General features: G+C 43.9%; 1 protein-coding gene across 1 annotated transcript in view; it reads right to left on the bottom strand.

Moving 5' to 3' along the window:
* Positions 1–18,404, bottom strand: part of Wwox (WW domain containing oxidoreductase) — a gene marked incomplete at its 5' end in the record, with an annotated part of 919,641 nt that overhangs the window by 672,850 nt on the left and 228,387 nt on the right. Inside the window, 1 exon segment of the mRNA XM_013507098.1 lies at positions 3,557–3,645. Coding sequence (XP_013362552.1) covers positions 3,557–3,645 — 89 coding nt within the window.

The following is an 18,404-nucleotide window of genomic DNA, read 5'->3' as shown; positions in this document are numbered from 1 at the left end:
GTTTTTTTTTTTTTTTAGACAAAGTCTCACTATATAGTTCAGCAGACTGATCTTAAACTCACTGTGTACCCCAGGCTGGCCTTGAACTCACATCAATCCTCTTGCCTCAGCCTCTCCAGTCTGACTTGTGGACTACTTTAAATATAAACATTTATTGTTTTAAGCCATGAAATTTGTTACTGAGCAATATATCACCAATAAAGAAATCCATATAAAAAAGATATGACCAAAGAATGAGAAGTAACTAAAACAGTTACAGATTCTGGATTCAGACAGATTTGGGCTGCGATTCAGGATCCACCACATCTTTGTAAATGTGGGAAGGTGCTTTAGCCTGTCTGTGCTCTATCTTTTCAATTTGTAAAATGGGCAATAATGGTGGAGGTCTGGGGTAACTGTTAGAAATCAGAGGGAATACATACTTAGGTGCTTAGTACATTGCCTTGTACAGAAAAACAGGAAGTTGGCTACCAGCTATGGCTTATATAATCATTATTAGCAGTGACCATTCTAAAGCAGCCTCCTCCTCCACATCCCAGCCCCTAAGAAGAGAGAGCATCCCCAAAGAGGCTGATCGCACATCTCTTGGTAGAAGGCAGATGGAGGGTGGATCCACACAAGAACGAGCTGCGTGTACAGCCAGTGTTTGTTTGGATCTGTTTGGATCTTTATCGGCCTGAGCCCACACAACCCACCGCCTCTCCCAGGGTAGAACAATACGCTTGGGCCACAGCAGGAACTGGGGAAAGTGCACAGGCAAACAGAGCCTGCTCATACCCTGCCTCCTCCATATGCACGCTCGGAAACGGCATGCTAAATGAAGGCATCTACGTGGAACTCATCGTTAAGGGCTTTTCCCATCTTCAGTCCAAAAGTGCAAAGAGAAGTGGGTTCTAAAGCGGCAGGCTTTCTTTCATTTGTCATTATGTTTTACACACAAGAAAATTTTAATGTCTAAAGATGGGAGGTGATGATAAGAACAGAGTTACACATGTTTTTTTGGCAGCCCCGTCGCCGGCACTTAAATTCACTTCTGACAGTTCTCAGAATCTAAAGACCTGTGCGTACTAAACTGTCATCTGCCTATCCGTGAGAGATTTCACTCTGGCAGTATTTCAAAAGTCAAAGCACTTGCTTTTTTCTGCATATTTTCACCACTACAATATTCTCTAAACCATGTACAATCCTGTGCTCCCGAGAGACAAAAACAGAGCACGCTGCGGAGTTCTAAAGGGAAAACCGCCCTTATTTCTGAACGTACAAATGTAAGAACTCAAAGTCGTTTGCTAAATTCTAGGATTATGGCAACAGGGACCATAGCTCCCTCCAACAATTTGGGTTAGGTGATTACAAAAGGCACTTAAATTTGATGATTTCCAAACTACTTAATGATTAAAAATTAATTTAAGGCATGGAAGGCATGGAAGGCGGTCCTACTATGTGACATTTGGTTCTCCCACGGCAGAGCTGCTCACTTCCAAGGTGCCCGACACAGGAATTGGAGAAAGCCGATTACAGGAAGTGAACACACGACCCACCTAGGCGTGGGTGCAGCCAGGGAGAGAGCAAGAGTCTGACTGGGCTGAAGACCTGCAGCTGCCACTGACTGCCAAGTCACCCCATGAAAGACCGGCCTCCTGTGACTCTCGGGGTCTGTCGCATGAAGGACTTGAGGGTGTGGTGGCTAACAGGGACGCCTAGCGGCCCAGCCACATGGGACCTCAAGTCTCTGCTGACCACGTGCCTTTGGACTAGTCACTTGCCTTTCCTTCCAGACTCATTTTCTTCTTCCGTGTGATGGAGATAATCACACAAAGGATTGCTTTCAGAATTAAATTTAAAAATGCATGCAAGTAGATCATGAGTGCAAATCCTTCCTAGTGTGTGTCCTACAATAAGCCCCAAATCAAAGGGCTGCCCCTTCCGCTGTGGTGATGTCAGCACTGTTCCCTCTGCAACCACCGCAGACACAATGGGTTAAGGACTTCACCATGAGCAATGAAACGCCCGCTTGCTGACAACAGCGATTACGGCTTGTTTGAGGTTAACTTGGCTTCCAACGGCCACCACTCTCTCCACAGAGCCTGGGAGAAGCAGAGCTTTGGCAGCCTCGCCAAGTGTGTGTGAAGTAAAGGAGCAAGGAGAGGAATGAATGATGGAGGATTCAACAAACGACCGCCGTGGACCCTGCTGTTACACCTCGAAGAGCTCTGGCCACTGCGAGCGCTGCAAAGGGCACAGAGTAGGGCTCATCCTGATCTGCTGGCTGTCCAAGGATGCTCCAACAGTGCCTGAGAATGCGTAGGGCCTGCACTCAGTGGACAGGACCAATCTCTAAAGACTCCCACCCTGGGGAGCACACAGAGTTCAAGGATTAGGCCCCTGGTTACCCCAGAATGATCCTTAAGGAACAAGCTATGCAACAGTCGAAAGCAGCACAGCAAGACACCAAGGGAGTCGCCTGATCAATGTGGACAGCACCGGGCTCAGCTCCACAGAGCACCTTTTGATTATCTGCTCTAAGGTCCTCCTGAGAAAATAGTAAATCAGGTGTCCCCAACACACAGCCTAACCAAGGACACTGTCACATGGCAGAGCTCCTTGAACCTACGTGGGTAATTATTTCAGCCCTGACACCAGCTGCACTATGAAGAACTGCATCTTCCTGTTTTAAGCATCTCACTGAAAAAAAAATTAAGTTTATTTATTAATGAAACATAAAAATCTGTGTTAAATGAGAAAGCAGTACTGCTTGCCGTGTGTTTGAGGCAAAGTAAAAATAAACACTTGGGAGCTAAGTACTGTAATTACAGTACAGATAGTCATGGTTGCTTTCCTTACCATGGGGTCTTCTTCCCTCCTTCCTCCCTTCTTCCGGCTTCCACTTCCTCTCCTTCTCCTTCTCCTGTTCCTCTCCCCTCTCTCCCCTCTCCCGTTTCCTCTCTCTCTACAGGAAAAGGAAGTTAGCCTGTAAAGGTGTCAAAATATGTAAGCGCCTCACCAAAATTTTCTCCTTCAGGCACTGTGAACAAATGGAAAGAATGGGAAAAAAGGAGTGAGTCTCTCACCCCATGAGTCTACATGTGTGGAAGATCCGTGCACCACATCAAATCACTGCAGACTTGCAAAGTGCTGGATCCTCTCGTACTCTGATTTCCAGGCTCCTACAGTACTAGATAACAGAGGGAATTTGTTCCTAACGCAATTAAAATATGTTTGTCCTCAGAGCTGAGAGGCACTGAAAAAAAGGTCTAAAACCAGGATTCATCTTACACTGGCCTAGCTTTTATTAGCCACTTTTACTAGTTCCTTAATAGTGTCTTCTTCTTTTTCTTTTAATCTGGGAAGCTGTTATTAGATTGATGACACATCTCATAATGAGGGTGACTTAGAGTCAAGAAAATATGGGACACCTTAACAGGGCCAATATAAATGAGCCTCCTGTGTGGACGCCAAGACAACACCACAGCCTTGCATTCTCCCAGTTGTGCTCATCTGATAAAGACATTACAATAGCAAGGAATGATGATCTATAACCCTCCATTGGAACACTCACACATTCTTGGCCTTGAATGCTTCAGCAAAATGCTGCACGCTACGGAGCAGAGCAAGGTCCAGGGTCATTGCTTCTACCTTGGCTTTGTGCTGGAATGAGAGAAAATAAAAAGAAATGATAAATAACAGCAAGTTTAGTTCACGGTATCAAGTTACAGTAAATGTGTTATGGAACATGTTGGAATTCCCCTGTTTAATATTAGACGCCCAGAGAGAATATAAATCATTGGAATGAATGGAAGAACAAGGCTTTTACTGCCAAGTTCAGGAGCACGTGAGGCTGGGATTCTGCTAAATCTGCGGGGTGGGGGTTGTGCTGCGATTCTTGCAGCCCATGGAAGAGGCTCCGAAGGGTCTTCAGGCACACATTATCTCCCCTTATTCTGAACTCCAAAAAGTCACAAGAACAGAGGGCCATGACGGCCAAGCCTGGAACAGCCCAGGATGCGGTGGACAACATTTTAATCTTGAGCTGCCAGCTAGCTTTTGAAATCTTTCCATGAAGCTTGTGTCACAAATTGAAAGCAATGAACTCATTTATAGAAAGTACAAAAGCAGGCAAGGCTCATGTACACCAATGGACTCTGACAGGCCTGGCCGAGGTCCTCAAGAGACCCTGGCTGAGTAATACAAACAACTCTGTGGACAGGTGGGGCACTTACTGATGACGTGATGCTAACGGCCACCGTCTATGCAGCGTCTACCACGGGCTGGGCATCTGCACATAACCTCTCCTTACCCTTCACAATGACTGCAACAAGCAATATTTCTTCCCATTTTGCAGGGTGGCATCTTACAAGAGATTGTAGAGCTAACAAGGGGCCAAGGACTGACCCCAAATCAGTCGATCTCAAAGCCCAAGTTCTTGGCAGGAAGCCAGGTCTGCAGAAGTCGGAATATGACAACATTGTGCTTCACTGAGCATAGTACTTCAGGCACGATCCCGGAAGCACATGTCAAACGGATGGCCTTCAGACTTGCCTTGTGTTTACGGAACACTGCCAACTTTTAAGTCTGGAGGAGCCTTGGGGTATAAGATTAAATACTGTCACTTCTTTGACCTAGTTCCTCCAAAGGCCATAAAGCCAAGGATGTCGAGGCTACCTGTCTGCTCAGGTAAGAAGAGTCTCCATGAAACGAATGGCCAAACAGGGAATCCGAATCAAGACTGGGAAGCTTAAGACCAAGGAGGATGACACGAAACCTCTAACGCTACGAAGCGGAATGTAAATTGCTCTGCTGAAAACATCCTCCACCCTGTGTTACTGCACGAGCTGTGCTGAGATGTTTAGGGCATCTGCAGCCCGTTTATCTTGGCTGCCTTTGTCTTGGGCTCCAACCCAAGCCCCGCGCTTTGAACAATAAACATCAGGCAGTGGCAGCTGGAAAGCAGGCTCGCTTTGGACCATTTAACATTTGTGAGCCTCAGTTTCCTTACTTGTTAAAAAATACGTAGTAATTCTTTACTCATACAGTTGTGGGGTTAAACGCTGAGTGCCTAACACCTTGTCTGGAAGAGAGAAGACATTTAATAAATGTATCTAGGAGGAGACAAGATGTTTTTGCACCAAGTTCTTGCCCTAATGCCAACTGGCAATAAAATGGTGGTCTTGGTACACTGTAGTACAGGGTGGTAGGTAAAAGGATGTCCAAAGGTCCTCCCTGAAGACCACGCTGGACCAGATCACTGTGAGATCTGGAGGATCTTGGTTATGTCTACTAACAGCGTCCATCTTTAGGGAAACATTGTATAAAGTGATAGATGATTTGCCTGAACCCCAACAGCATCTCTGTGATAAAAGTAAGATACACCAATGCAGATACAATTTCTGGTCTTCGGTAATGGGGACACACGCTCACACATGCAGATTTTGGAAGGAAAAAGAGAAGCATCAAACTGATCCATGAAAATGGGGAGATGCCAGCACATGAATGTTGTTACGAGTTCCAGTTTTCTGGGAATCACAGAGCAGGGGAGAGGGGTAGTCTATGCAAGGTGAGCCCAGCACCTCCCTGTAAAGAAGAAAACTGCCACCAAGACACCTGAAGACACTTGGGTGAGGTCACACCCTATGTTGAGAGTTTGGACACCCAGAATGAGGAGCAAAAGCCCACATTCTTTCAGTCCAAGTAGCAATATTTACCTGATGGTTAAAGATCTCACTAAAGTACATAGGCTGTCAGTGGCAATTTACTCCTCACAGAAGTTCTTGTATCTCAAAATACTTACCTCCTTGAGCTGACATTCAGAATGAGAAAATAAAGTGTCTGTCACCCTCATCCTGCCTCCTCGGGCCCTTGTCTCACTTCCCTCAGCAGGATATCCACTGTCACCTACAGAATCTCATGGAAATTTGAATTCATCGCAAGAAAAACATTAGACATTCATGTGCTGCGGCAAGGTAGTAAAGAGCTTGTTTCTCCTCGCCAAGCTCCCTAAGGAAACTACAAGGGATATGTAGATTACATATTATAAAAATGCATATATACTTCCCCCATAGAACAGGAAAGACATTCCCAGATGGGGACCCCAAAGCAACATTCCAACAAGGATGACAGCATGGCCAAGTGACCCACACATTCTTCTTTATGTGCATCTTACAACTGGTAAGCTGTCTTTTGGTTCTCCCCACTTCACTTTGAAATAAAGCACAGAGCTGCCACCACCAATAAAAACAAAATCAGAACATACACATCCAGAGGTAACCAGGGGTCACAAGCCATCAAGCAGTTTAACAGACTAATCCACAAGCTGTGGGTTACTAGGGTCCTGGGGATAGTGATTCAAGTCCACGTACTATTATTCAGGTAATTCTTCTGCTTTGGGTATCAGGTTTCTTATTTCTGCTACGGACCCTGGTAAATGCAGAAAAACTCTGCAATACAGCAAGTCCAGGGGCAGTATAGCACAGTTTTTGCAGTTAGGACATGTGCATGTATTTGTTTGTGTCTGTATGTGTGTTGGGGGTGGGTCTGTCTAATAAAGTTACCAGCTTTACAGAAATGTTTGGCATTGCATAAGTTTTAAGTGGAAATGTCGTGGCTGAAAGATTATAAACAGAACCCATTTATCAGGAGTGAGCTGCTGATGGTTAGAGATTTGGTCTGCCAATGTAAGACCTCCTATGGGCCTGGTAGTGAATCTGTGACTGATCATAATTCACTGTCTTGGATTAGTTCAATGAACTTGTTGTTAACTTTTTCTGAAACTAATGACAGATTTATAAGGAAAGGTCACAATAGTACAGAACATACCATTATACTCATGATCTAGCGTCCCCCAATGGCACCACCTTACCTATGTATTTACATTATCAAAACCTGAAAGTCAACATTGGCAATAATTTACTGCACCACAGTTATTACGAGGGTTTTGCCAGTTTGAAGATGTATTCATTTCCTTTCCTTAATATATCTTTGTACATAATTCAGTGACATTCTGTCATGTGCACTGATGTGTATAACCATCATCAGACTCCAGATACAACTGATCCATTATTACCAAGAAACCCACAACTTTTATGAACTGTTGTTTGAATTAGCACATATCATCTGGAACATGAAAAGCTTGTGTCTCATTTGGCCAGAGTTCACTCTCTGGATTGACAACAGTAACACACACACACACACACACACACACACACACACACACACACTGCTTTGGTAGCTTGGAATAGTCAACAAGATGTAGTCCAAATCCCTCAGCATGATTAGCAAGATCTTCTGTATCACTTAGGATGTGCCCCAGCAAGGAACAACCCCCCACTGATCATCTCTTCAAACAACCCAGGACTATTAACTGCTCAAACTCCATGTTCAACCCAGGTTGGTGGGTCCCACCCACCATGGTTAGCCACAGGCCCCAGAGATGGAGCCTGTACTGTGGCCAGCCTCCACAGCATAGGCAAGGAAATGCACTGCGTCACAAGCAGGATCTCAAAGGCTTCCACGGGGCAGTGACAGGTGTGGCTACTGATCACGTCTCACTGACAGAAAGTCCAGCACTGTGCCTGTCTTCTAGCGTGCACTTCTTTGTGCCCAGAGGAGAGGAACTGAAGATATATATCGAGGAACAGAAATGACTAACACACACACACACAGCCCATGACTTAGCCCCTGTCAGTGTTTCCAGGCTTATTTCGAGCCACTCTCTGCTTCCAACTTACATTAATTTTACACAAATTCAGAAAAGACAGATGAATATGGACACACACCACAAAGAGCATCTGAAATCCCACCACCCTAAAGTCTATATCCTCATCTCCCTTCCTCCCTTCCTCTATACCTATCTATCTTTCTTCCTACCTACCTACCTACCTATCCACCTGTCTTTGTTTAACATAAGGAACTTCAAACTGAGCATATTAAATCTGGAAGGAAAATGCATCTCTCAACCCTTCCTCAAATCCTCACACTTGCCTCTAATCACACCAGTACGCAAACTGAACATCTCAGGCAAAATGGAAATGTTAATGTACTTTAATTTATGTATACAGATGCTAGGACCCAGCACTTTGAAACAACTGCACAGGTGGCATCACACACGTGAAGCATCAGGCAACTTCTCTGTAGCTCAGAAGCCCACCTGCTCCAACACCCCTGGTGTGTACGGGTGCCTGGGGCATGGTGGCGCTGTCAACACCCAACTCTTCATGACTGTCCTTTGTTGGGTTCTAAAACCTTCAAGACACTCCAGGGTTCGTAAAGGCAGCATCAAAGGGGTTGCTTGTTGTTATGCAACAGTGATCCTTGGTATCACTGTATGACTATAAATTAACCAAGTGTGACTCAGATGTGATACTGCCTGAAACCAAAGCGAACATATGGGGAGTGTGCGGTATTTAAGGAGAAAATGGGGAGGAGGTGTCATTTTTAATAGAGACTCCAGAGCCAGGCTGACCTGGAGGCACAGCTCAGTATGACCACAGGGCTGCCAACGGGATGTCAGGGAAGTAGCAGGCCTCAGCTGCCTTATTTGACAATGGGCATACTGGCATTTGCTTTGCGTGGTCAGAATCTTTATTCTGATATAATGAATCTAAGGTCTGGGGCACACATGGACTCTCTGAATATGATTGCAAGGCCACTGTCAAAATGTAATGCCCGCTGATTCTCAGTAATAATGCACGGTAATTTGACAAAATTAACATAACCAGCTAAGGGGAAGTTTCAGTAGCTCCTCTGTGAAGCATGGCATAGAACGCTGGAGGAGGAAACTGGAGGCTTCACAAATACCCTTGAGGGCACGGTGTCCCCATGGCCAGATTTAGCGAGTGCTCTGGACTGAAAGGTGTTGATTAAGGCCATGGGCTCAAGCCAGACTACACTGCCTGGGTCTGAATCAGGTCCAGCACTTACCAGCTGGGCAAGCCAACTCTTCTCGTGCACTCAGGGTTGTCCTCTGCAGGATGGGAATAATAATAATAATAATTAACAATAGCTCAGAGAAAGAGATGATGGGGATACACTAGAAACAGTGCCTGGCACCTGATGAGGGTCTGCAGACCATGCTGCAACAGCCCCACTCTTTACAGACAGAGTTGAATGGTTCATCACTAGCCAAAGGGAGCAATCTCAGAAGAGTGACCAGCACCCCTCAGCCTAACAACAGCCTGTAGAGGGTAGTTACTGTCATCCACCATCTCACACACAGAGAAGCTAATACTTACAAATGCTTACAAGGTGTCACCCACACAATGCACACACAGGGGGGCCACAACTCACACTAAGTCATGCTTTGCATCACTATTCCATACTCTACACTGCACATGCAACCCAGCCCTCCTTTTACCATCACCGTCCATGCCCCTGAGAGAGGCTCATAGCAGCTGGATCCAAGCCCAGGCCAGACCACCAGATCTGTGCCTGCAGGAGTTTTGTGGTTTTGTAACACAGGGCAGTGGGCAGCATGCTGTCCTGCTCCTGAGATCGACGGAGGAGACGACATTCACAACAGCCAGTTCATTTAGTCACCCAGTCACCAACACCACCTCTAAAGGCGAACCCACTGGTCACAGATTCCATATTCTTTACTTCTTTTCTGTATTCTCCATCACCACAACACATCAAGGGAATAGCTCTTAGGTCTACTCTGCTCTCCAACATGGGAGGGCAAATAAAGACGGCACTATCCCACGGAAACATGCCCTTAAAAAACACCATATGAATAGTTCCAGTGGTCAAATCTGTTTTTTAAACGCCAATCACCATTCATTATAATATGCCTGAGAATCACTTGGGATGGTATGGATGAGTTACCTCCAATCTCCCACTTCTCCTTGTCATGAACCCAAATTATTTGCTGTGGGAACTGAGCTGCTAGATGGTATGGAACATGCTAGGGAAAACTGCACAATCTTGCTTAAAATTAATTTTGTCTAATATATGGGCTTTGCAGTCTCCACTTGGCTCCACCAAAAAAAAATCCCCACGCACACTTGCACCCCACCAAGCGGCAGGCGGGGTAGCTCTTTGCTGTGGTACCCTGAAATCATCATCACAAAGGGGGGCAAAAAGAGGAGCAGATCCCTACAGGGCTTGAAAACAAAACAACTGAGTCACTTCAAGACAGTCAGTGGGTACAAAGAGCGCAGCCTCTAATATACCCAGGAAATTCCACTTTAGTGGTGGGTGACCCCTCATACCCGACTGAAGAAGCAAGACTTCCTGTTTGATGTGAATAAGCAATTCTGTAACCTTGCTTCAAAGTGCCAGTCTCCACAGACTTCAGAGCTACATGCCTACCTATCTCTTACACTTGAGGAATAGTTTACTCATGGATCCTTCTAAAAGAAACTCATTTTCATATATTCATTGATAATAAAAGTAGCAAAATAATGAGCATCTATAATATACTTGGTAATACTTTTTCCTTCACTGGCAATATGAAAAATCTTTCAAAGTATGTGTAATATCTCCCATTTTACAGAAGAGAAAACAGAGGTTTGGGGAGTTTAAGGTGGCACAGCTGGTAAAGACACGGGTTTCCAACCAAGGTGTAGCTGGTTCCAAAGCTCATGTCATCCTGGGAATGTCACACTGTGCTGTTTCTCTGTCTTCTATTCCCCAACACGGAACACTAAGAAGCTACAAAGAAATTAACACCATCTATATATTCTTGTTTGTGTCTATTTTATATCATATTTATTTTATATGCTTAGAATTTATAATAGAAGTGTTATTGCTGGAAGGAAAAATGGAACCAAGGCAATAATGTATATTCAGAACTTATTACTAATGGCATCCCGCAAATTCTAATCCAATGGGCCTTAACTGGATTATGCTGATGTCTCTCACCCTTCCACTTTACAGACTCTCAGTCCTGGTTTTATGTTCTGAAATCTTAAATAGGAGTTGTCACATTTACAACAGCAAGAGACATTGGCGCTGTGTGTATTATTGACATGACATTATTCACTGAACTACAATGGAGATCTAACTAAACCGGTTTAATAATTCATCAGTATGCTATGTGGGGCTTCGTAACGCTAATTTCTCCAGTATTATTTAAGTGATGTTAATGGTAGTAAAGGATGGCAGCATCTTCCCTGGGAAATGCAGGAGGAGACAGATGCTTTCCTTGACTTGTGCTTCTTGTCACAAATGTTTTGAACAAACCCAAACCAACGTCATGAGCACTGTCTGATGGAGAGTTGGCCCATTTGGGCTCAGTCTTAAAAATGAAAGTATCACGGGTAAATGCACTTTCCCTTTTCTTTCCAGGATGAGTTTGAAAGTGTCATTCCTGGATCCACACATTTTACCAGTCTACAAGACACTGTGCTTTTTATAAAAAAATGTCCTTAGAGAAGAGTCCACACTTTGAAATTGAAAACCACATCAAAACGATCTTAGATGAAGTCTGAATTTTCCTGAAATTGTTTGGAGGAGAGGTTTCGGGTCTCTCACCCACAACCTTGAAATCAACCACCACATCTCCTCCCTCCCAACTCCCAAATCAGCACCTGTGCACCTCCCCTGCCCAAATACACAAACACCTCTAATAAGCAAACCATAGCAACTCTTTCTTTATTATACACAAGTCAAAATTTTGGCCTTCTGTAGGTAGAAGTCCATTTATAAAATAACTGTATCAATATCTATAGGTAACTGTGAGGTTGCTCAAGGAGAAATTAGACTGGATAATAGGTGATTTCCTTGGGTGTATGAGTTACAAGCCATGTTAAGCAAAACCATTAAAAATGCCCAGACAGTAATTGGCAATATTTTGCACTCTGGATAAAAAATGCTTATCTTGCCAGAAACTAACAAGAGAGTGAAAATATTCCAAAACCTTCCAATTTCCCTCTATGCGATGTATTCACTTTGCAGCTTAAAAACAGTTTCAGAGAGGACAGAGAGTGGCACGGGAGTTTGGCAGTCAACATGATTATGCATTTACGCCTTGCTATTGAAGAAAGAGCCTTTTTTCATAGTGAATTTTTCATTCTAATGTAAGTGATGATTTACGTTAACTATAGGTAAAACATGGTTACATTCTCCTGAAGGATTGCAGCAAGTAAAGAGTAGTACATAAGTTGAAGCGTAAAAGCTTTCTCTGTCATAATATTTATTATAATGGCATATAAAATAGCTGAAATAAATAATAGATGACTAAAGGTAAATTCATATGATAAAGAATCCTTCAGCAGACACCATTACTTTGACTGCTCTACTTTTATACACAGTTGAAGACTCTTAATAAACATCCCCTATATCTTATGTAAGTAATGGAAACATCAGAGAAGTGCTTAAAAAGAGACACACTGGACACTAGCTAATTTACTGTATAATTACATTCTCAATAGGAACAGTCTATATATTTTGCATATTTAATAGCTGTGTTCTTAATGAACCTTATTAACCATTGGAATCCCCACTTTCAGTAAGTTGCTGATGAAAGGAAAAATCGGTACTGTCCTCCACCCCAAGCCATGGATGCCCCGTTACAAACAGAGATCTGAGCCTGTTGATTACCCAGTGAAAGGTCAACAGTGGTTGAGTTGAATAGAAAGAGAAAAGCAAGGCTTGTCTGCTGTGCTTTAGAGGACCACGGGCTCCATCTGAAGAATGTGTGAAATTTGCAGTATTCTCAAAGAGAGCAGGACACTGTCAGCAGCAGTCACCTCCAAGTTCTCAACCAGCAGCCAGTCTACACCCCAGCTCTTGGGGGCATTTCTGCCTGTCACAGCTTCTCATCTATCGGCTGTACAGGTATTGAATGGGTAGAAGCCAGGGGTGTTGTTGACGCCCTTCAATGCACAGACCCCCCAACACACACACACACAAACACACACACACAACACAGAAGTGCCAGGTACTGTCAGTACGGCTGAGATTGCCTGTATGTGACTACCGACATGAAGTTAGATTTACCCTTAGTGTTCTTCAGCTATTTAAGTTCACCTTTAGTGGTAAAATAAAACTGGGTCATGGAAGAAAGTAGAAATCATGCAGAAGTAGAAATACATAAAGGGAAAATGTCCACAAGTCCCACCTCCCCAAGGAAAGAGGGGTTAAATAAGAGGCTCATTCAAGTTCTTGCACAATACTGTACATTTCCTACACGTACCAAAGCATTGCCTAACTCTTGCTACAAACACAATGTCATAGCTCATGTGTTGCTTTACAACCTAGCTTTTTCAACAAATACCTATCTGAAGACTCTGTCTAAATAGAGTTCTGCCCCTATACTTTTCCTTTCCTTTAGTGTGTTCAGTCCACATAGGAGTGCTCAATCACTGTAAAAAAAAAAAAAAAAAAACTGTCCCTCCTTCTTCACTAGCTTTGCAAAGTTTTTACTTAAATTCTCAGTGCCATGGCTTCTCCATCTGTGAAAACATGAGTGACAGAACAGGAGCACCCTCCTTGGGGGTGATAGCCACGAAAAGCACCTCAGTGTCCTGTGGTTGCTGGCTTCTGATTTTTGTTATCTTTATTATTATCTTGTGTTGCTTTCAGTTTTTTTTCCAGTGAAACCAATGCTAAAATACACGCACTTTGTGACATATATATATATAAAATAATCCCCAGTAGTGGAACTGCTAGGTCAAGGGACAGCCATACTTTAAGTTTTGATAGATATTCTTTGCTGGGTGTCCTCCAAAAAGGTGACTCCAATTTCCATTCCCAAGAATACTGTGGGACACGATGAAGGAAAACCAAAACAACACACTGACACTGACAGTAAATTAAAATGTACAGTTCAGACTCTCTATCTGGAATAGCTGCTACACAGTGAACAGCACAGAGCAAGTTTTCAAGGCAGGCTGTACATTAGAGAATGAATGAATGGCGGTATAATGAACCCATGAACATGGGGGGAAATCCTAAGTAGAAATGAAAGTAGTCTAGTAAGAATGACAGCAGCAATTTCCCCTAAGCCACTTGGAAATCCAAGCCTTGGCCGGGTTGCCTCAGGCCAGCTGGCATAGTGCCTGAGAAGCTGGCCACACTGCCTGGCAAAGAGACCAGCTCCATGCAGAGCAGACAGTAAATATATAACAGTGCCATAACACTCGAGGAGGGGCCGTGGCAATTTTTACAATGACTCTGAAGAGCTTCTGCAGAAGCGAGGCAGGATATCCAAGAGATAAACTAAAAACATTCAGAAGCATGCTTCTGAAAGAAATGGGATTTCTGCTTAGAACTGCACCTTCCTGGCAGCCTCTTAGAGGCTCTGACCACTTACAAAGACAGAGGATAGGAACTCAAACACCACCCTCACCAAAGGATGGGTCATAGTCAAGCTGCAGCCAAGTTTTACACAGTGTAGATTAGCCACATGACCAAATAAATCGCACTTACAAATGAACTGAAGAAGAAAGTGAAACAACAGAAACGAGGATTTGTTTTATGGGAGGGAAGAATTCACCGAGCCATTAAATCACGTAGGGCAGCGATGGTGAACCTTTTGGAGACCCTGTGCCCGAAGTGCCACTCAACACCCACTTATTTATTGCAAAGTGCCAGCACTGCAACTAAACCTAAATATCAGATGCTCAGCTGCTGGGGCGATGCTGGGATGACTTGGTTCACATGCATACAGACAGGGTTCTGTATGCCCACTGTGGCACATGAGCCATAGGTTCGCCACCAATGATGTACGGTCTTCTTTTGTTGATTAGAATAATATTGAATAACTTCACACTGTGTAAGAAAAAGTTTAGATAACATTAAATGGTAAAATTTCAAGAATAACAGAAGAAAGGGAGGGATGAGAGGGGGGAGGGATGGGAGGAGGGAGGGAGGGAGGGAGGGAAACAAAGGTGAGAAGGAAGAATCTGTAACAGGAGCATCAGGAGGGGTAGAAAGGATGTGTGGAATGCCTCAGATATAAAGAAACTCAGCTAATCCAAAACTTTGGATTCAACTGATCCAAAAATATGTCCAGAAAATTTAAGTATAACAATCAAGAAAAAAAGTTGTTAGAAAAAAAAAAAAAAAAAACAACACAGAATGAAACACAGAGATTAGTACAAACATCAGTATCTGTGGGAAACAGAAAGGGCTTATAAATCCACACATTAAAAGGCAGAAAGTCATAGATTAGAATTTTAAAACTGGCTCTACTATATAAAAAAGGTGCACTGCAGACCGAGGGAAACAGTGTCCCTCAAGCCAGCTGTCCTTTTCTGCAGTATGGGATGGCCATCAGGAGCTGAAGCCTGGACAGAAATGCCACTGTCCCTGCCTGTGTCATACTGAGGCGGGGCAACTAGGTTCCCACCAATGGTCTCAGGGAAGAATCACGCCTGGACTGGTCCTTGTGGGAACTGGGTCCACATACTTTCTTCTTTCTTCCAGGAAACGTGTGGGTTATAATAAGTTCCTAGGGACACAAGAGCTACTGTATGAAAGGAACCCAGATACCTTACTCACCACATGGACAAAAGCCACCTGTCGATCAGAGACACTCATGTGGCTTGTGTCACATGCCAAGAGGCATTTGGTGAAACTATCCTCTGTCGTAACTTGAAAGGTAGATCTAATGCCTACTGAGCTGAGGCTCTGGAAAACAGCGAGGATGTCAGCATGTGCTGGCTGCTTCCTGCTTTTATCAAGACAATACACGAAAGAGAGGTGCTTGGGAAAAAAGAATGGTCCAGGTTGAAAGCAGAAATGAAAGTTGGACAGTATACACTTGAAAACGCCAACAGATCGGGAAGCCGGAAGAGCATAAAATAAGCCTGGGAAAAGTCTTTGAGAGACAAACACCCATTACTACTTGAGAGTTAATTCAAATAATTCAGCCCAGTAGCACATATCAGGTTAATGATCCTACTTTTCGACCCAAGGCCATTATTTTGGAAGACCTCGTGGTAGTTGTTACTGAGTTCAGAAGGAGGGAGAGAGGAGGGGAGGAGGGAGGGAAACAGACAGACAGGTTGAGATTCATGATGACGACAAATTAAAAAACACAGAAACTTGCAATTCACATATAGGAAAGACAGTGTGGTGACTGCACATGGATGAACTGGGAAGAAATATCTGACTCCTACTAAGACCAACAAGGTATTTACTGAATGAAGTCTCCTCTTCAAAGCTTATAATTATCAAAACCAAAAATCTTCGAGTTCCAGACAGGATCAATGGTGCACGCTTGTAATCTCAGCACTTTGGGAGACTGAGGCAGGAGGACTCAAGGTCAAGCCCAGCCTTGGGACAACTTAGCAATTTAGCAAGACCTTGTCTTGAAATAGAAGAATAAATTTAAAAAGCCTGGGGATGTACCTCAGTGTGAAGGCGCTGGGTTCAAATCCCAGAACCACCCCCATCAGAAGAAACCTATAATCTCCAACCATGCAGCAGCAGCCCCAGAGGGTACTCTCTTACAGACCCCGTCACATGAGGCAGGTGGTGAGGGGTCGGGGGGGCATGTGACACACAGGACTACCCTCCGAAGGACTTCAATTGTTCCTCCTGCCAAGTCCCCAGGAGTCTGTCACCAACTGCCATGGAGCAGGGTGTTTCCAGTGCCTCTCTTGAAAACAGGGGGTTTCGCTGCTAATGTTCTGCCTCTAATCCACCTCTACTACATAAGGCAACAGCGGGGGCTGCAGGTGTGCAGGATAAGATGCTTTTCTGCATGTCACAGGTCCTTAAGGAACCACATATGACCATGAGAGAGACCCAAGATTGCACAGCATTAACAGAATGGGGTCTTCTCTGTCTGAGAAGCAAGAGGCAGAAAGGCATTTGTTATCCAGATGTAAAGACTGTACTGGAGACCACTAGCTCCTCACTAAACCCCAGCGCCTTCTTTTCTTGGGGATTCAGCAGATTCACTTCCAGGTCTCCGTCACAATTACGCGGAGCTGTGAGGCTCACAGCTGGCCAGTGGAGGAAATGTAGTGAGTGCATCCCTTCAAGACCCACGAAGCTCCCCACAGTCTCATCCCACTTACAGGGACTTGGGAGCCCAAAGAGCACTGTCTCATGAGCTAGAAATAACACTGCGTTAAGGCATGAAAATGTTGGGAAATATTGTTCCTAGAAGGAAGCACGGCCTGACTCACACACGTGAGTAAAACAAATACTGCAAGATTGAAGCTTTTATTTATTTATTTATTTATTTTTTTTTCCTGATCTTTTTGAGACAGGGTCTCACTATGCAGTTCAGACTAGTGTTGAATTCACTTTGTAGCCCAGGCTGGCCTTGAACTTGCAATGATCCTCCTGCCTCAGCCTCCTGAGTGCTGGGATCACAGGAATGGGCCACCACGCCCAGCAAAAGATTGAAGCCTTAAGCATAAAAGAAACAGACTCAGAAATTGCTGAAAGTAGAATAGCTAATATTAACATAGAAAAATAAAATTTTACATCAAATCACTAGACTATGGAGACAAAAAAGGACAACTGTGTAATAAGAGAGAAAAATTAGGCAAGGAGATATAACAATCATGAATTTGCATCTGTCAGAGAACACAGCCTTAAAGCATGGATGAACTGAATGGTCTTGGAAGACTTTACAATTTATGTTAGCAGTAAAAAGATAAAGTCAGCAAACAGAACATTTTGACGAAATGGTTAACAAGCTTTACATAAAAGAGCTACAGAACCCTACACACAGAAAATATGTACTTTTCAGACTTGAAATGAACCATCAGCCAATCACAAAGGTAAATGTCAACACATGAACTCACCACTGTACAGGTCAAATATCCTTACCAGAAAATAGTTAAATTAGAAACTGAAAAGCCAGATTTTCACTGAAAAAAACTGAAAAAGTTATATCTGTTTGTTGAGAGCCAAGAGTGAGGAAGTAGAAGCAGAAGAAAACCTCTGCGCAACCTCTGTATAAGTAAAAGCAGAAGAAAACCTTCAGGCACAGTTTTACACGTGCCTGAAACACGCAGAGCAAGGACAATGATGCTGGAGAGCTGCGGCTATCACCTTGTGCCTGCGTACCCTGCAAAGACATCCACTCACACACTGTAACCATGAGGACTAGTTTTAATGCTAATTAAACCAGGAATAACACTCAATAAAAAAAGGTGAGTCATAGCAAGAGAAAAAGGAAGAAAAGACAACATGAATTAGGAAAACATCATAATAAAGGCTCAGAAAATGAGTGGACTTCCGAACATTACCCAAATCACAAAGCAGAAATTAATGTCAGAAATGCTGGCCTCCAGCCGGCTGTCATCAGTGCTGTAATCCAGTATTCTAGGAGGCTGAGGCGGGAGGATTGCAGTCTTAGCCCCGCCTGGGCAACGTAGCAACTTAGTGGACCATGTCTCAGAATTTAAAACAAAAAGAGCAAGGGATGTACCTCAGGTTGAAGCCCCTGGGTTCAACCCAGTGTCCAAGAAACGAAATAGCCGTCTTCTGCAGTCCATACATCTCAG

The sequence above is a fragment of the Chinchilla lanigera genome, unplaced genomic scaffold (genome assembly GCF_000276665.1).
Source record: "Chinchilla lanigera isolate Chin_1 unplaced genomic scaffold, ChiLan1.0 scaffold00121, whole genome shotgun sequence".
Classification (NCBI taxonomy): Eukaryota; Metazoa; Chordata; class Mammalia; order Rodentia; family Chinchillidae; genus Chinchilla; species Chinchilla lanigera.
The sequence above is the reverse complement of the archived record's forward strand: the minus strand, read 5'-3'. Positions and strand labels throughout refer to the sequence as shown.